At 57.4% G+C, this 19,055-nt stretch overlaps 1 protein-coding gene across 1 annotated transcript; it reads right to left on the bottom strand.

Annotated features, from left to right (window-relative positions):
- Positions 1 to 3,906: 3,906 nt before the first annotated feature.
- On the bottom strand, positions 3,907 to 18,758 carry ZNF362 (zinc finger protein 362). Its single transcript, XM_054395008.1, has 9 exons — positions 18,734 to 18,758; positions 16,241 to 16,328; positions 9,920 to 9,983; positions 9,551 to 9,797; positions 9,073 to 9,394; positions 8,742 to 8,966; positions 5,969 to 6,047; positions 5,691 to 5,849; positions 3,907 to 4,023 (listed from the first exon to the last, which is right to left on the bottom strand). The coding sequence occupies exons 1-9, from the start codon at positions 18,741 to 18,743 to the stop codon at positions 3,907 to 3,909; spliced, it is 1,311 nt and encodes a 436-aa protein (XP_054250983.1). The 5' UTR covers positions 18,744 to 18,758.
- Between the last annotated feature and the right edge of the window lie 297 nt (positions 18,759 to 19,055).

Raw genomic sequence — 19,055 nt, 5'->3', positions numbered from 1 at the left:
CACACACCCCACACGCACCCCACCATCTGCCCACCCCCACCCCACCCCCAAAACCCCGCCCTAGCCACGGGGAGGTGGCTGTGGAGTATGGGGGGTGGGGAGCCACATCTGAGCACAACCCAGTCCCGGGGTGACCCCCCCCGGGTGTGTACATAGCCCCTAGCTAGAGTGTCCCCCCCCTCCCCCACCTTCCTCTCAAATACGGGGGGGGGGGTCACCCCCCCCTTTCTTCAGCAGGGATGGGGGGGTCCCCACCTCTCCCCATTGTTCCCCCCTCCCCATAACGGCAGGGCGAAGCAGGATGGTTGCCTTAACGTGTGCCCCCCCAGGCCCCCCCAAAACCTCAGCCAGGATTTGAGCTGCCACCCCCCCGGGGGAGGGGCATCAGCTCCTGGAGGGGGGAGGGGAGCTTGAAGGCATCACCCCCACACACACTGGGGCTGGGTTGGGGGCACCTCAGTCGAGGACAGTGATGGCAGTGGAGGGGGAGGGCTCCCAGGCAGGTAAGGACCCCCCCACACCTCCCTCACACCTCCCCCTCCCCCCCCCCAGGCTTTTTAAGAAAAGAAAAAAAAAAAAAGGAAAAAAAGAAGCTCCCAGGAGTCCTCCCCTCCCCCAGCCCTTTCCTCCTGAGTTTTTTGTTTTTGTTTTTAATAAACACTGAAAAAAGAAAAGGGAAAAAAAGAGACTTGGCTGGTGAGGGGGAGGGCAACTTAGCCTCCCCTGTCACAGCCTCCCCCTTGGGTCCTTCCTGGGTGCCCCCAGGTGCCAGTGTGGGTGGTGGGGATGGGGCTGGTGTCACACCCCTCCCCCACCCAGTCCCTGTGTCCTGGCCTGCAGGACTCAGGAAGGGGGTGGCTGAGGTGTCCCCACTCCGTGCCAGATCCCAGGTGGGACCTTGGGAGGTGCCACCCCTGTGAGTAACCCCCAGAGTCCCAGGGGCAATGGGAACACAGAGCCCCAAAGTACAGGAGGGGACATGCACCATGGTGGTCCCTGGAGCTGGGGACCATGGTTGTGAGGTGTCCCCACAGCTGGCACCCATGATGGTGACATCCCTGGAGCTGGTGGCCATGGTGGTTAGGAGTCCCCAGAGCTGGTGGACATATTGGTGACATGTCCCCAAAATTGGCACTCATGGAAAGGTGTCCCAAGAGCTGATGTCTATAGTGAGGTGTTCCTGGAGGTGGTGACAAGTCCTTGGAGCCAGTGCCTGGCAGAAGGTTTCCCCAGAGCTGGTGGCCATGGTGGGGAGGTGTCCCCAAAGCTGGTGGTTCTCACCAGGTGTCCCTGCCAGGGATGTTCATGTCAGTGACATGCCCCTGAAAGTGGTACTGTGGTGATGTGTCCCTGGACGTGGTGCCCCCAGTGAGGTGTCTCTGGACAGAGCAACATGGAGCTGGTGCCTGTGATTAAGGTGTCCCCAGAGCTGATGTCCATGGTGAAAGGTTCCTGGATCTGATGGCTGGGAATGGTGAGGAGACCTTGGAGCTGGTACCCATGGTGAGGTGTCCCTTGGAGGTGGCAACGTGTCCTTGGAGCTGGTGGCCATGGTGGTGAAGTGTCCCCAGAGCTGGTGTCAGTGTTGCTGAGGTGTCCCTGGAGGTGGTGGCCACAGTGAAGCATTCTTGGAGGTGATGAAACTTGCCCAAAGCTGGTGGCTCTGGTAAGGTGTCCCCAAAGCTGGTGCTCGTTCTGGTGCCATGGAGCTGGTGCCCATGGTGAAGTGGCCATGGTGAGGTGTCTCTTGGAGGTGGCAACATGGAACTGGTGCCCACATAGGTGAGGTGTCCCCAGAGCGGGGGCCTGTGGGGAAGGGTCCTTAGAGCTGGTCTCAGCTTTGAGGTGTGCCAGGTCTGGTGCCCACAGCTCATGGCACAGAACCATGGAACCCTGAAATCGTTTGGGTTGGCAAAGGCCTCCAGGATCACCCAATCCAACCATCAGCCCACAGCCACCAGGGCCACCACCCCATGTCCCACAGCGCCATGGCCTTCAACGTTCCTTCAACACCTCCAGGGCTGTCCCCATAGCCCAAGCCCTGCTGGCCTTAGGGAGGTGTCCCCAGCTCAGGGTGACCCCAGGGGGGCTGCAGCACTGCCACTCCGGGGGGGGGGTTCACAGCAGTGACCCTCCAACCACTGGTGGGGTGACCAACAACCTTCACCACCCCCAGGAGGACCAAGCAGGCCATGCCCTCAGCAGGAAGCTCTGCCCACCCCGGTGCCCTCTGCACAAACCACACCAACAGCTCCGGGACCAATTCACTGCTTTGCTCCTCTTTATTCTTCGTTCCTGGCAGCTGGGGTAGGGGGGGGGCAGGGGAGGGTCCCTCCTTCCCACCCCCACCACCAACACTCCCGGTGGGAGCCCCCCCCCTGCTGTGTATGCCTCAAACCCCTCCCCTCCCCCAGCTCCTCCAACCACCACAAATCACCACAGCAGGGCGGGGGGGAGGAGGGGGAGGGTCAAAAAGGTTGTTTTTTTTTCTCCTCCATTTTCACCTTTTTTTTTTTTTTTTCTTTTTTTTAACCATTTTTTCACCTTTTTTACTAAGGTAGGAACTAGCTCTAGGGAGGTGGGGCTTGGTTTCTTTTGTTTTTTTTTTTTTTTCCTCCCCTCCCCCCAACAAAAAAAAAAAAGCCCCCAAATTGGGGTGGGGGAGGGGATGAAAGGGGGAATCTGGGGGGGTGGGGGTTAAGTGTATAAGAGACTATTTACAAGGTATTAACATGCCGACAAAAGGAGGTTACACATCGCTATGGTACAACATCGAGGGGGAGAGAGCAAGGAAGGAGGGAGAGAAAAAAAAAATAGAGGAGGGGGGTGTTTAAAAATTAAAGGAAGGTAAATGAAACCCCCCCCCCCTCCCCCCCAAGCAGAAAAAAAAAAACAACCCCAAAACAAAAACAACAACCCAAAGGAAACACTGAGTTAAGGCTTAAAAAGTGTATAAAAAAATAACACAGCTCAGCTCCCAAACTGGAACCAAAAGGAGGTTTTGTTGTGGCTTTTGAGGTGGGAGATAGGAGGGGTAGAGGGGGGAGGTGTATGGACACCCCCTCCACTCCCCACTAAATACCCCTCAGCTCTATTTACAGGCACACGGCAAAGCCACTCCCCCTCCCCCCACACACACATCCCCCTCCAAAAAACAGGGATTTTGGAGGGGGTTTCCTTGGAATTTTAAGTGGGGAGGAGGTTGGATGCAGCTGCAGAGTTCTGCCTGGCCTCAAAATGCTTCTCCCCACTCTCCCCTTACCCCACTTTGCAAAAAAAAAAAAAAAAAAAACCTAAAAAACAAAACCGAAACAACCCCAAATTGGTTAAAAATCCCTCCCCTCCCCCCTCCCCCCGGAGGCGGCGGCCGCTGGAGTCCATACTGGCAGGGGGGGAAGCAGGCCCTTGGACGCCCCCTCCCCAAAGCTTCATTTCTGTCTCCGTCCAGGGTGGGGTTTGGGGCTCATTCCTCTGTTCTTAGCAGCACCAAAGTTCTTGGCCAATAAATATAGAATATATATTTGTATCCAAAAGTGATGGGGAGGGGTTGGGAGAGAGGGAGGGCGGGGCAGGACCTCCCCCTTCCCACAACCCCACCTCCTGCGGCCCCCCCAAGCCCCTCCCCTCCCTACCCCACCCTCCCCCCTCCCCAAATTACCCCAACCCGCCGAGATTCAAAGTGCTCTGAAACCGTCGTCTTTGGATGTCACCAAACCCACGGGGAGGGGACAACACGGCCCCAGGGGCGTCCGGCCAGGGCTGGGGTGCTGCAGGTGGGTTCCCTCCTTCTTCCTCTTTCTCCTCCTCCTCCTCGGTGGTGCTGGTGGGGGGGGGGGGGGGTGGTCTCCTGTCCGTCTGTGTTGTGTGTCCCCCCCCCGGGCCCCGAGCCGCCGCCGCTGCCCGCGGTTAGATGAGGGAGATCCGGACAGGGATGCCCGGGGACTCGGTGCGCTGCGGGGAGTGCTGGCTGACCAGGTGCTCCACCACCGTGTGTTTGGACATGTGCTTCATCAGGTATGTCTCCTGGGGAGGGCAGCAACCAGTCAGCATGCTGGCACCACTGGAGCTCAGCCAGCCCAACCCCCTGCCCCAGCAGGGCACCCACAGCAGCTTGCCCAGGAGCACAATGCCCAGGGGGGGTTGGAAGCTCTCCACACAAGGACACTCCACAACCTCTCTGGGCAGCCTGCTCCAGGGCTCAGCACCCTCACACCAAACAACTTTCTCCTTCTGCTCAGGTGGAACCTCCTGGGGTCTAATTTGTGCCCCTTGCCCCTTGTCCATGACTCAACAAGGCCAAGGGCTGGCTCCTGCACTTGGGTCACAACAACCCCAGGAAGGCTCCAGGCTTGGGGCATAGAGGCTGGAACTGCCCAGCAGAGAAGACCTGGGGGTGTTGGTTGGCAGCAGCTGAAGATGAGCCCAGGGTGTGCCCAGGTGGCCAAGGAGGTCACCAGCAGCCTGCCCTGAACCAGCAAGAGTATGGCCAGCAGGAGCAGGGCAGGGATTGTCCCCTTGGACTGGGCACTGATGAGGCCACACCTCAAATCCTGGGTTCAGGTTTGGGCTCCTCAATCCAAGAAGGACATTGAAGGCTGGAGCAGGTCTAGAGAAGGTCAACCAAGCTGGGGAAGGGTCTGGAGAACAGGGCTGGAGAGGAGCAGCTGAGGGACCTGGGGGTGTTCAGCCTGGAGAAGAGGAGGCTGGGGGGAGACCTTCTGGCTCTCTCCAGCTCCATGACATGGGGACAGAGCCAGATAGGAGCTGGGATCTTCTCCCAAGGAACAAGACAGGACAAGAGGAAATGGCCTCAAGTTGAACATAGCAGGGTTTAGGTTGAACATTAGAAGAAACTTCTTCACACAAACTGGCCCAGGCTGCCCAGGGAGGTGGTTGAATCCTCATCCCTGGAGGTGTCTCAGTGCCAGAGAGATGTGGTGCTGAGGGCCATGGTTTAGCCCCAGCCTTGGCAGAGTTAGAGAAGGGTTGGACTGGATGCTCTGAAAGGTCTTCTCCAACCAGAATGATTCTGTGGTTCCATGATTCCTCTCCCTGGCCCCAGCATCTTGCCCCCCACAGGCCCTTTAGCTCTTACTGAGAATTGCTCAGATCCCCTCTGGGGCTGCTCTTCTCCAGGCTCTCAGCCCCAGGGCTCTCAGCCTTTGCTCCTTCCAGAGCTGCTCCAGGCCCCTCAGCAGCTTCCCAGATTCCCCTGGACTCTCTCCAGCAGTTTTCTGTCTCTCTTGTGGGAGCCCAGGACCAGACCCAGAACTCCAGAGATGGCCTCACTAGGGCCGAGTAAAGGGGCAGGAGAACCTCCCTTGACTGGTTGGCCACACTCTGTGCACCATTTGCCTTCTTGGTCACAGAAGTACCTTGCTGGCTCCTGGGCAGTTTGTCCCTCAGCACTCCCAGGTCCTTCTCCTTGGAGCTGCTTCCCAGCAGGTCCCCCCTCACCTGTACTTCTGCAGGAAGGGACCAGGACCCTACCTTGCCCTGGTTGAACTTTCTGAGGTTCCTCTGCCCAACTTCCTCTGCCCAACTCTGCAGCCTGGCCAGGCCTGGCTGGATGGCAGCACAGCCTGAGGGGGCATCAGCCACTCGTGCCAGTTTGGGATCCTTGTTTTTGGGTGCTGGGGGGGTGCTGAGGGGATGCAGGGGGGTGCTGAGGGGGTGCAGGGGGGTCTCACCGAGGTGTAGGCACGGCCACACATGCTGCAGCAGTAGGCCTTGGCGTGCTTGATGGCGTGAGCAGAGAGGTGGATCTGCAGTGAGGCCGAGTCGGTGTAGGCCCGGTAGCAGTTGGGGCACTTGTAGGGCTTGTCCTTGTTGTGCTGGCGCTGGTGGGACTGGGAAACGGTGGAGAAGGAAGGTTATGGTGGACACTGTGCTCCCCACGACCTCCCCATGCCGGGGAGGGGGTTTGGGGGTCCCTCAAGCCCCTCCCGGGTCCTCCCCTGGCGCTGACCTGGAGGTTGGAGAGTTGCGTGAAGGCCTTTTCGCAGCCGGGGTGTGGGCACTTGTAGGGTCTGTCACCAGTGTGGATTCTGGGGACGGAGGGACATCAGTCACTGTCCCCTGTCCGCCCCTCCAGCACCCACCCCAGCACCCCCAGTGACCCCACAGCAGCTGGAGGGGTCACAGCAGGGATGGGGACAGCAGTGACAGCACCCCGTGGAGCAGTGGGGGTGAAGAGCCCAGCAGGGCAGAGAGAGAGCTGGGACAGCACTGGGCTGAGAGCCAGGAGGGCTGGAGGTGAGAAAGGTGCTGGAGGTGATGAGTGTGAAGGGGACAACGAAGGTGCTGGAGGTGATGAGTGTGGAGGGGACAACGAAGGTGCTGGAGGTGATGAGTGTGGAGGGGACAACGAAGGTGCTGGAGGTGATGAGTGTGAAGGGGACAACGAAGGTGCTGGAGGTGATGAGTGTGGAGGGGACAACGAAGGTGCTGGAGGTGATGAGTGTGGAGGGGACAACGAAGGTGCTGGAGGTGATGAGTGTGGAGGGGACAACGAAGGTGCTGGAGGTGATGAGTGTGGAGGGGACAACGAAGGTGCTGGAGGTGATGAGCGTGGAGGGGACAACGAAGGTGCTGGAGGTGATGAGGGTGGAGGGGACAACGAAGGTGCTGGAGGTGATGAGTGTGGAGGGGACAACGAAGGTGCTGGAGGTGATGAGTGTGGAGGGGACAACGAAGGTGCTGGAGGTGATGAGTGTGGAGGGGACAACGAAGGTGCTGGAGGTGATGAGTGTGGAGGGGACAATGAAGGTGCTGGAGGTGATGAGTGTGGAGGGGACAAAGAAGGTGCTGGAGGTGATCAGCAAGGTGGAAGTGATGAAGGCAGTGGAGATGACAAGGGTGGTGGGGATGGATGAGCATGGCAGGGACAAGGGTGGTAGGGACAACGCAGGTGCTGGAGCTGATGGGTGTGGTGGGGATGATGAAGGCAATGGGGACAAGCCTGGTGGGAGTGGATGAGCATGGTGGGGAGGAAGGTGGTGGGGACGATGAGGACAGTGGAGATAGCTGAGTGTGGAGGGGACAAAGAAGGTGCTGGAGGTGATGAGTGTGGAGGGGACAAAGAAGGTGCTGGAGGTGATGAGTGTGGAGGGGACAAAGAAGGTGCTGGAGGTGATGAGTGTGGAGGGGACAAAGAAGGTGCTGGAGGTGATGAGTGTGGTGGGGACAATGAAGGTGCTGGAGGTGATGAGTGTGGTAGGGACAATGAAGGCAGTGGGGACATGTTGGTGTGGTGGGGACGGATGCTCATGGTGGTCTCAGTAGGTAGTGGAGATCATCAGCATGGGGGGCTCGATGAAGGTGGTGGATACTATGAAAGTGCTGGAGATGATGAGCATGGTGGAGATGATGAAGGCAGTGGGGATGAGAAGTATGATGAGGATGGATGCTCATGGTAGGGACAGGTTAGAGTAGTGGGAATGAGGAGCACAGTGGAGATGTATGAGCACGGCAGGGAGCAACGAAGGCGCTGGAGATGATTGGACTATGCTTGGACACAAGGATCTTAAAGGTCTTTTCCAACCCAAATGATTCTTTGATTCTATGATGGGTGTGGTGGGGACAATGAAGATGCTGGAGATGACAAAGATGGTGGGGGTGGATGAGCGTGGTGGGCTCAGTGAAGGTACTGGAGATCACCAGTGTGGTGGGGATTGATGAAGATGATACAGACTGTGAAGATGCTGGAGATCATGAGATGATGAAGGTGGTGGGCATGATGAGCACAGAGAAGTGTGGTGGGGATCAACACAAGTGCTGGAGATGACTGGACTGCATTTGGACTCAATGACTTAAAGGTCTTTTCCAGCCTACCTGACTCTATGATTTCATGATGGGGACAATGAAGGTGCTGGAGATAATGAGCATGGGGGGCAACGAAGATGGTAGAGATCATGAGCATGGTGAGGTGTGTGAAGGTGGTGGAGATAACAGGTGCCTGGAGATGCTGAGCATGGTGGGGATGATGAAGGCAGTGGCACCCATGAACGTGGGAACAGGTGAACATGCCAGGGATGAAGGTGGGGATAGGGACCATGAGCACAGTGGAGACAAGTGAGTGTGACAGGCACACTGAAGGTTCTTAAGATGATATGAGCATGATGGGGCTGGACTGGCATGGTGGGAGCAGTTGACCACCATGCTGGTGTTGATGCAGGCGCTGGAGATGATGAGCATGGTGGGGACAAAGAAGGTGGTGGAGATGGTAAGCACAGTGGAGATAGGTAAGTGTGGTGGGAAGCAATGAAGGTGCTGGAGATGACCAGCAGGGTAGGGTCAGTGAAGGTGCTGGAGATGACCAGCAGGGTGAGCAGAGGTAAATGACCATGGAGGAGCTGATGAATGCAGTAGAGATAAGGAGAGTGGTGGGGCCAATGAAGGCAACAGGGACTGACTGGCATGGTAGGCACAGATGAACATGGCAGGGATCTTTAGTGTGACAGGGACCATGAATGTGCTGGGGAAAATGAAGGTGGTGAAGATGATGACCATGATGGGGGTGACAAAGGCAATGGGGACGAATAAGTGTGGTGGGGGTGGATGGACATGTTGGGGACAAAGAAGGTGGTGAGCATGATGAACACAGTGAGGTCCATGAGTATGGCACGAGAGACGCGGGGTGGACGCCCCAACACCCACTGAAGGGAGACAGGGCTGAAGAACCCCTCCAAAGCCCCTCAGAGCCCTCCCCAGCCCCTCTGACCTCCACCAGGCCCTCTGACCTGGTGTGCTGCTGGAGGTGGGAGAGCTGGCGGAAGGACTTCTCGCAGTAGGAGCAGTGGTAGGGTTTGACGCCCAGGTGGATGCGGAGGTGCTGGGCCAGGTAGGAGGCGTTGGCGAAGGACTTGGAGCAGTGAGGGCACTTGTGGGGCTTGGCCTCTGTGTGCGACTTGGAGTGGATCTGCATCTCCGACTTGGTGAAGAACGTCAAGGGGCAGACCTTACACCTGGAGAGGTGGGCGGGTGGAGAACCCCGCAGGGACCAGGCTGGGGTTGGGGGGAGCACCCCAACGGCACCTTGGCCTCCCTCCCAGCGGGCGGGTGGGTGCCTACCTGTACGTCTTGCCCTCTTTGGCCGTCTCCCCAGAAGCCAGGATGGGATAAGGAACCACCAGGACTGGTGGGCCCGAGGGATTTTCCGCCTTGATCTTCTTCCGGCCTCGCTCGGTCTTGGGTGCTCCCAACAAACCGTGGCCCTGGATTGTCTTTATGGAGTCGAGGAGTGGGGGGCTGGTGATCCCTGAGATTAGGGTGGGCGAGGAGGCGATGAGGCGACTCTGGCTGGTGGAGGTGGGAGTTGAAGGGGTGGTGGTCCCTGTCCCTGGGCTGGACTCCGAGGTGCTGACCGCCGGAGCACGAGAAGCCAGCCCCAACCCTGGTGAGCAAAAAGAGAGGGCGGGTGTTACATTTTGAGGGGGTCCAACCTTCCCTCTTCTCCCCTAAATTGAGGGGAACCCTCCCCAAAAACATCCACAGAAGCCACCAACCCTCCCACACCATGGGGGTCTGCAAAAAGTCTTCGTGGTGGTACCTGTGACGGTGCTGGTGGCTGGCCGGGCGTGGAGGGCCACATCAGGCTGGGGGACAGCTTGAGGATGGAGACCTGGGACTTGCTGGAGTTTGGGGAGGGACATGATGGACTGGCTGCTATCGGCGGGGGAGGGGGGCACCAGGAGGGGCTGCTGGGAGGCCACCGAGGTGGGGGGCAAGTGTGGGGGTCGGATCTTCTCTGCCATCAACTGCTCCTTGATTTTGTTGATGAGGACAAGGTTGTCCAGCTGGTGGTGGGGTGGGAGAAGAAGGCATAGGTGGGTCAGAAGTAGAGGAGTCAGCACCTTCCATGTCCCTCTTTCCTCCCCCCTCCCAAAAATCCCACTGGTGGGAGCAGGGGGGGTCCTACCTGGCTGGGCATGGTTGGGGGGGGCGGCCAGAAGTAGGGGTTGTTGAAGCGAGGTTCCGCCATCCTGTGGGGAGAAAAGGTGGGGGTGGGTTATGGGGGGGGCACCAGACACTGCACAGACCCTGCCCCTTCCCATGTCCCACCTCCAACCCCCCTCAAAAAAAGAAAACAACCCCCAGGCTCTGTAAGAGGGCAGGGAGCAGGCAGGGAGCAGGCAGGGCTGGGGGCAACATATAAGGGCCTTGAAGACCCCAAAATACCACTGAGGATGAGGAGTGTAGATACCTCCAGGGCTTAGATTTGGGGTTTTTTACTCCAGATTTTTGCCTCTGGCAAAATCTGGGGTAAAAAACCCCAAATCTAAGCCCTGGAGGTATCTATACTGCTCCTGCAGTATCTCCAAGGAGGGATTCTAGAGGTGGGCACAACGGTGGCACACTGAACATCAACCCAACCCTGCTTGGGCTGATTCCACACCCCAAAATACCACCCCTAATCCTAAGGGAAGCTCCCAAGGGAATTTCAAGGCAGCATCCAGAGAGGCTTGATTGGAAACCAAACAGCAGCAGGGCCAGGACGTGGTGGGAAAAGGAATTTCTTGGAGACAGGGAATGTTAGGAAGGGGGACACCAAGGACACTGGCATCACTGGGCAGCACTGCACTGGCAAACCCCATTCTGGGGGCAGGGGGGGTAAGGGGTAAGGGGTCTATGAGACCCTGATGGGATGCAGAGAGGAGGTCCCTGGGGAGATAAGGATGGGATCCTGGGAGAAACCAGACCAGCAAAGCATGTCCCCAAAAGCCATCAGTGGGGTGGGATTTGGGGGTGACTACGGCAGAGCGGCGGCAGTTGGGGAAAGCAAGGCAAGGCAAGGACATGGCTGCTGGATGGGTGGCCTCCTCCAAGGGGTGATGGTGCCACCAGGAGCATCCCTGCTACCACAGAACAAGTGCTGTGGGGTGGGATGGGACAATCAGCCATCCATCTTCTCCTCATCATCATCACGCTCACTTGGTGTCCCTTAGTTTAAGTCAGAGCCTGGACTCTGGTGGACTGCATGCAGAAAAGGGCTGCCGGTCCCAGCAAGAGGGGTACTGGATCCCACTGGGAATTGAGCACCCCCACAGCTGCGGGCCCAACCCCTCCAGGCTGGTTTTGTGGGGGAACTGAGGCAGGGAGGAGGGGAGCACCTGACTGTGGCGATTCGGAGCGGCGCGGGCCAAGGCGAGTTTCAGGGCAACACAGAGCGAGGGCTGCAGGCAACACCCAGGAACCAGAGATGTTTTGATGGCAGACCCCAAATCCCCCTTCCCTGCCTCCAACTGCTCCATGCCACCCTCCACCTGCACCAAATCCTGTCTTTTTCAGTGAAAGCAGCCCCAGATCCTCACAGTATTCCCTTGGTAAGTTTGCAGATAGCATCAAGTTGATGTGCTGGAGGGCAAGAGGCTCCACAGAGGGCACTGGCCAGGCTGGTTGGATGGGTGGACTGGAGGTCAACGGGATGAGGTTCAACAAGGCCAAGGGCTGGCTCCTGCACTTGGGTCACAACAACCACATGAAGGCTCCAGGCTTGGGGCATAGGGGCTGGAAACTGCCCAGCAGAGAAGACCTGGGGGTGTTGGTTGGCAGCAGCTGAAGATGAGCCCAGGGTGTGCCCAGGGGGCCAAGAAAGTCACCAGCAGCCTGACCTGTAGCAGCAAGAGTATGGCCAGCAGGTGCAGGGCAGGGATTGTCCCCTTGGACTGGGCACTGATGAGGCCACACCTCAAATCCTGGGTTCAGGTTTGGGCCTCTCACTCTGTGAAGGACATTGAAGGCTGGAGCAGGTCTAGAGAAGGTCAACCAAGCTGGGGAAGGGTCTGGAGAACAGGGCTAGGCAGGAGCAGCTGACGGACCTGGGGGTGTTCAGCCTGGAGAAGAGGAAGCGGAGGAGAGACCTTCTGGCTCTCTACAACTCCCAAAAGGTTGGAGCCAGATGGAGGTTGGTCTCTTCTCCCAAGGAACAAGAGACAGACAAGAGGAAATAGCCTCAAGTTGCCCCAGAGGAGGTTTAGGTTGGACATGAGGAACAATTTCTTTGCTGCAAGAGTGGTCAGGCACTGGCACAGGCTGCCCTGGGAGGTGGTGGAGTCCCCATCCCTGGAGGTGTTCAAGAAACCTGTGGCCATAGCACTTGGGGCCATGGTTTAATGGCCATGGTGGTGTTGGGCTGATGGTTGGACTCCATGATCGAAAAGAGCTTTTCCAACCCAAACAATTCCCTGATTCTATGAATTTTCCCCATTTTCTCTCCACCCCCACATCTGCAGCAGAGCCAGGAGCCCCAGTGGGCACCAGCTGCTCTCTATAGGTTCTATAGGGTCTACACACTGCCCACAGCCACAGCTAACCCACAGCTACACAAGGATGTGTGGAAGATCCCTAGGGATGATGGGAGAAAGATGGAGGAAGGGGCTGGAGCAGCAGGAGATGGGGCCAGCAGTGGAGGGAAATGTTCCTGTTGTGCAGCCAGGCAGGAAAGCTGGCAGCAGGCACGGGAGAGCAGGGAGGAAAGCAAGCAGAGGGCAGGCAGGAGTGCAGGAAGCAGACAGGTAGGAGTGCAGGCAGGAAAGCAGGCAGAGGAGTGTAGACAGGAAAGTAGATAGTGAGCAGGCAGCAAGCAGGCAGGAGTGCAGGCAGACAGCAAGCAGCAGGCAGATCAGTGTAGGCAGGAAAGCAGGAAGCAGAAAGGCAGGAGTGCAGGCAGGGCAGCAGGTATCCAAAGTACAGGCAGGAAAGCAAGCAGCAGGCAGAGGAGCCCAGGTAGGGAAGTGGGCAGGCAGAAAAGCAGGCAGAGGAGTGCAGGCAGGAAAACAAACAGTGAGGTGCAGGCAGCAGGACTCTGGGCACCCTCTGCCATGGCTGAGCACCCCGGCACAAACCCCTCCAGCTCGGCTGTGGCGTGGGAAAACAGGAAGCCGGCACTGGGATGAGAAAATGGGATTCTTGGAGCTGCTCCCCCTTCCCAGCAGGTGCCCTGCGACCTCCGTCCTTCCCATCTGTCTGTCCATCCATCTATCCCTCCTTCTCCCTGACCCCAGAGCATGCCGGGCTCCCCCAGAGCCAGCGCTGGTACCAAGAAACGATCCAAAGCATCCCCAAACCACCATCAGGCCGCGGCACGAAGCACCACCAGCATTCCTCAGACCCCTCATGCAACGCTCCAGGGGGGCTGGCAAAGGCACGAAGCACATTTTGGGGAGGGAAGTACAAATATCACGTGTGCCCCCCTCCCTGCCTCCACCCGGGGAGGTCTTATTGCACTCATTCTAAACTCTCTGCTCAGAGCAAGATGAACCCAGAATCAAGAGGAAAGAAACGGTCAGTGTGCCAAAAAAAATCCCAAAAGTCCTGTTCCTGTCCCGATTTCGCATCAGGAATGGTGCAGAATTTCAGCAGGAGAGGCTTCCCCCCTCTGCCAGGGCTGGGATGGCAGGGGGAGGGAGCAGGAGGGGATGGAAAGCAGATGGAGAAATAAAATAAATATCTAACCCCCCCTTTTTTCTAGATTCTGGGCTAACTATGAAAAATGGAAGCTGACATGCAGCAGAGGGAGGAAAAACATGGAAGGAAACCCATTAAAATGGAAATTAAGCAAGGTGGGGAATGCTGCAGCATGCCTGCCCTGGCTCTGTGGGGCACGAGGGGCATGGTAGGGCTCTCTGTGCCCCCCAGAATTTGGCTGGTTAGGGGATTTTTCTGTGGCATGGTGTGGGAGAACACCAGGCGTCCTCCACCAGCACTGGATTTGGCCAACTTGGGGATGCCAAAGGTTGTCCTGAGAGGTGTCGGCAGATGCCAAAAGCATCGTGGCCACCCAAGCGGGCATGGATGGAGAGGGAGGTCAGAAGAGCAAGCAGGAAGATGCAGGAAGCCCCAAAAGGTGGGGCTGAACCCCAAACCGCGGCGGGACGGCATAGTACCCAGCACCCACCGCACAGCGGGGCGAAGCAATAGCACCTTGGGCCAACCCTAAAGACACCAAAACCATCACCTCGGCACCCACGGGGAAGGCAGAGAGCAAGAGAAGCCAGGGCAAGAGGCAAAGGGGAAAGAGGGCTGGTGGCGGCGGCGGCAGCGAGGGGTCGGCGGTGGCGAGGTGACCGGGTGGGACGCCGGTGTTTTGGTACTCACAGGCTGGCCTCAGTAGCCAGGTGGCCGCAGCTGCCTGGGGAGACGTGTCGATGAGGCTCCAGATTGATGGGAGGTAGATGATGGCACGGGTGGGCACGAGCTCACTAGAGCCTTCCAACTTCCTACCCAACTGCCGCTAAGTCAAGCTACAGTTCTCTAGGGAACGCCTCTACCTTGGCAGCCCTCTCTGTCTCGCCTTCGCTGAAATAAAAAGAAACAAGAGATTTCTTTGCACGGCACCGCCGGGAGCAAAGGGACAGCCGCCGGGGACCGGCAAACCCCGAGGCCAGCGAGCCATCACCCACCCGCTACAGCCAGCCAACAGGGAGGCGAGAGGAAGGGACCTGGGGTGCCTCAACGTGCCCTCGGCCGTGCAAGAAGCTGAGCCCTCAGCGACCCCAACCTGTCCTGGCAAGTGTGTCAGGGCACAGCCTCCCTCCCCATGCCAAGCGGCGAGCGCTGGAAAGCTGACTGCGGCCCAATTCGGCGCGGGAGGGATAGAGCCAAGAAGGGTGGGGGTCCCCTGTGTCTTGTATGTCCCTCACCACCATCAGACAGACAGGGGATGGTGACATAGCCATGTCCCCATCACCTCCTGCAGCTGGGCAAGGGCAGAACGTGGCTCTGCCCTGCTCCGTGCCTCAATTTCCCCCGAAAACCAGGACACCACGGCCCCTCTCCCCACTAGGGACAGATTTCCCCTGGAGCAGGAGGAGTTTATCCAGGGAAAGCGAGTGCCCAGCCACAGAAAAGAAAAACAACAAACCCCAATCCCAGAGGACCGGGGTGGGAAAGCAGCATCCGGCACCATCCCGCGAAGGCACATCCCTTCCCACCCGGATTGTCCTCATCCGGGAGGGATTTACCCCAAAGCAGAGGGGGCAGAAGGCAGGCGAGGCCGACGGGGGGGGGGGGGGGGGGGGGGGGGGGCAGACCACGCGCCAGAAGAATGCACCCAAGATGGAACCAATTAAACCCCCTCTGCTTCCGCCCCCCGAAGGGCTCTTCACTGGGGTTTCTCCTGTGAATTTTCAACAAAACCAACCCAAAACAAGCCCTAGTGGAAAGCTCATCCCAGTCTGGGGCCGGGGAGGGGGGTGGGGTGGGACGGGGTGGTCCCTGCTGGGAAAGGGGGGATGTGGGCACAGGAATGAGGAGCCAAGCACCGGTGTGAAGCTAAAGGAGAGGCAAAGCCACGCTGGGGACCACCACGGGGTGTCCCCTCAACATCCCAGGGATGAAGAAGGAGAGGAGGAGTGAAGCGGGGAGGCAATGCTCCCTAGAAGATGAGGGGCAGTGTGACCCCAAACCCTCAGGGTCTAAACACTGTCCATCTGTCCTCTCACCGATGGGGACACCTGTGGGCACAGGGAAACCTGGCACCCACAGGGTGACACTCATGCCAAACACTGGACCTGCGTCCCCCTGCCAAACACACCATTCCCCAATGCTGCAGGGGGGTACCTGCTTCCCCAGACCCCCAAATACAGCCACCCCCCAAAAAGAGACCAGCAAGGCACCTCACAAGGCAAAGCAGCCAGCATGGGGGGAAGAGGCAGCAAGGGGAGAGTCTGGAGAGCACCCATGGGTGCCAGTGGGCACGGAACCCGAGGCACAGGCAGCTGAGCAGGGGATGGGTTGCCCGAGGAGGTAGTGAGCGCGCACCGGATCCAACATGCACTTGTGACATTGCACCCCCCAAAATCCACCGTGTGGAGGCCAAAAACACAACAGGGGAGGGGGTACGAGGGAGAGAAAGATTATTTGACACAGATAAATGGCTGCACCTTAAAAAAGACATGTCAAGTCGTCACACACCGTCAGCGGGGTCCCCTCTGCCCACCGGATCTGTTCCCCTCCCTTCCCCTTCAGGGGAGTGGGGTGGGCAGGTGGCCCCAACACTCCCCAGAATCCCCCAGGAAGGCTAAAAGCTGTCCCCACCGACATACAAATATATATATGCGTGTGCTAAGAGCTCTCTTCTGTCCATCCCTATGCCGTTATGTGCATATATATATCATTTTTACATGCAAGGATCCCACTCCACGCACACACCCCCCCACCTAGGTTGCTTAGAGTTTAGAGCTCTAGCTGGGGGTTGTCTTCCCCGCTCCGGTGCCCTGGGGACAGCCGGGATGCCCACCTCTGCGAGTACTGGCGTTGCTTCCCCTTATCCGCCGCGTCCATCTCCAGCTCTAGCTGAGCCCGGGTGCTGCACGCGGGGCGTTTCTCTACGGGGGGACAAGGAGGACAACTTCACACACCCCGAACCCACCGCCAGCCCCCGGCGCACAAGATCCCGCAGCGAAGGAGGAGGAGGAGGAGGAGGAGGAAGAGGAGAAGGAGGAGGATGAGGAGGAACAACAAAAGCGAAGCGGCTCCGACCTACCCGACCTGTGGGAGCGTGGGGTTTTGCCTGGAAATAGAGAAAAAAAATATAAAAATAATAAGAATAATTTTTTTAAAAAAAACAAAAGTAAAAAGATGGGGTTTGGGGGGGATGGTTTTTTAACTAGCCCGGCGAGGACCCCCCCACCCCAAGCTGCCGGAGAGGCCGAGGGATGGGGAGCTGGCTGTAAAATCAGGATTGAAATCCATCCCTGGGCTGCCTCTTGGCAAATTGCACGCCGGGAGGGCCCAAAAAACTTTTTTTACCTCCTTGCTAAAATATCTCTTTTACAATCTCAAAGGCCTCAGGCTTGAAGCCACTATCGCCTGGCTCCATCCTCCCCGGGTTCAAAAACCCAGCTGATGTCTGAAGGACCGTGGTGGGGAGTGTGGGGAGGAAACAAATAACCAAACCCAAAGCGAGGAGCATCCTCCGACCTTGCTGGGAGAAAAAAAAAAAAAAACAAAACAAACATACAAAAAGAAATCTTTTTTTAAATAAAGAAAAAAACAAACAAAAAGCAAGAAAGGGGGGGGGGGGAGAAATGGGGGGGAAAAAAGGAATAAAAATCAGCAAATTAATAATTCCTGGGGTTAAAAAACGCATCTGTGGTCACGCCGGCTTGAAGCTCCCCCCCAGGCCCCCCGACGTGGCAGGGAGATTATGGATGTATAAATAGTATATGGCTAAATATATGTCCAGGCAGGCAGACAGACAGACAGACAGACCGACCGACCTCGGAACAGCCATGGAAATTTGGGTCCCTCGCTAAAGCTGCCGCATTCCTGCCAAAACGCCATGCGAAAAAATCAAATCTATACTCTTTCCCCCAACCCCACACACACTGCTCTCCCTCAGACCTTCCAGCCAGACTTTCTAGACAAAACCGGTTAATGCGGAAAGAGAGGGAAAGGAAGAGAGGAAAAAAAAAACCAAAACAAAACCAAACCAAAAACAAGTGGAGGAGGAAAAAAAAAAAAGAAAAAGGAATAAAACCGATGAGAATCATCATAATAACCACCCCCCCTCCCTCCCCGAGCGTCTTCCGCCACCCCCTGTGTAAGGAAAAAAAAAAAAGGCAGTGAATAAATCAAAAAGCCACGAATAAAGGGGAAAAAAAAAGGCAAACAGCTACACCACCCCCCCCAAGAAAAAAAAACATGCAACATCCACCAAAATAGGTACGTTCAGCTGCAATTAACTTTTCCATTAGACCATCCAGAGCGAGAGAAAAAAGAGAAAATCCAGCAAAATGGATATTTTCCTGGATGTCCCCTTTCCCCCCCCCCTTTCCTCCCCCTCCCCTCCTTTTCCTTCTTCCTCCTCAGCGAAAGGGAATTGGGGGGGGGGGGTGGTGTAAAAAAAATGAAATAATGTTAAAAAATACTAAAAGGGAAGGGAGGGAAAAAAAAAAAAAAAAGCGAAGTTTGGCGTTAAGTGAAGTTGAAATCCTCGACCTGGGAGGGGAGATTGGGGATGGGGGGGGGGGTGGGGGTGGGGGCTTTTTTTTTTTCTTTTCCAGACAAAAAGGCCGGGGGATGGGAAGGGGGGGATTGGGAAAAGAAGGGGGGGGATTGGGAAAAGAAGGGGGGGGATTGGGAAAAGAAGAGGGGGGGGGGGGGGTTGGCCCGGCCTGGAGCTTTCTTCCCCCCCCCTCCCCCTTTCACCCGCCGCCTCTCCCACATTCTCAGACGGTTTTATTAAAATTCGCAGACAAAAGGAAAACAAAAATGGCAGCCCCGGCTTATTTTTAAATCGCCAGGACGGGGACGCCATATTCTGCAGATCTGCGAGGAAGGGAAAGAGGGAGGGAAGGGGAGGGAGACTTGGGGGGGGGGGGGGGGAAGGAGGAGGAGAGGAAGAGAAACGAGAGTGAAAAAAAAAAAAAATTTAAAAATTAGAATTAAAAAAAAAAATATTTCGATTTTAAAACACACACACACACACACCCTCCCTCCCCCAAAATGCAGCGCTGGCAGAAAAATAGAGAAGCGTTAGAGGAGTGTGGGGGTGTGGGGCCGCCCCACACACCAGAGTCATACCCGGGGTGAGGGAGGGTTTTGGGGTTGGGGTGGGGGTGGGAGGCTGAGGTGTTTTGGAGAGATATGGGGGGGAAAGGAAGGGAAGGAAAGGGGGGAGGGAAGGAAGGGAAGAGGAAAGGAAGGGAAAAAAAAAAAAAGAGAGAAAAAAAAAAAGCACCGGGGGGGGGGGGGGGGGAAGGAAAAAAAAAGCAGACACTTCCTATACCAACAGCCATGCTGCCCCGCCGCTCCCGCCGCTCCGCCGCCGCAGGAAGATGGGGCCCGCGCCGCCCGCCTCCGCGCCCGCCCCTGCCGCCCGCCCAGCCCCGGGACGCGGCGGGCCCGGCCCGGCGCCGCCTTCACCCCCCCACCCTCCCCCGAAACCCCCACGGTACCGGCAGAAGGGGAACACAGGGGGAAATGGGGGATGGGGTTGGGGGAGCTCTGAGGCATCCCAAACCTTTGCTGCCCCTCAGCGTTCTCCCCCCCGCCCCCGCCTCGAAGCGCCTCAGAGCGGCCTCCCACCCGGATCTCTTCAGAGTCCCCCG

Source organism: Indicator indicator, chromosome 32, assembly GCF_027791375.1.
Source record: "Indicator indicator isolate 239-I01 chromosome 32, UM_Iind_1.1, whole genome shotgun sequence".
Classification (NCBI taxonomy): domain Eukaryota; kingdom Metazoa; phylum Chordata; class Aves; order Piciformes; family Indicatoridae; genus Indicator; species Indicator indicator.
Note: the sequence above shows the minus strand (reverse complement) of the source record. Positions and strands in the feature narration are given on the sequence as shown.

Bases quoted from the DNA above. Each gene is read 5' to 3' on its own strand.
- ZNF362 (XM_054395008.1), bottom strand. The intron at 9,984-16,240 runs GTGGGCATCCCG...TTCTCCCCACAG, and splicing joins CAACGCCAGTACTCGCAGAG to GATGGCGGAACCTCGCTTCA. The intron at 4,024-5,690 runs GTGAGACCCCCC...TGCCCTCCCCAG, and splicing joins GTGGCCGTGCCTACACCTCG to GAGACATACCTGATGAAGCA.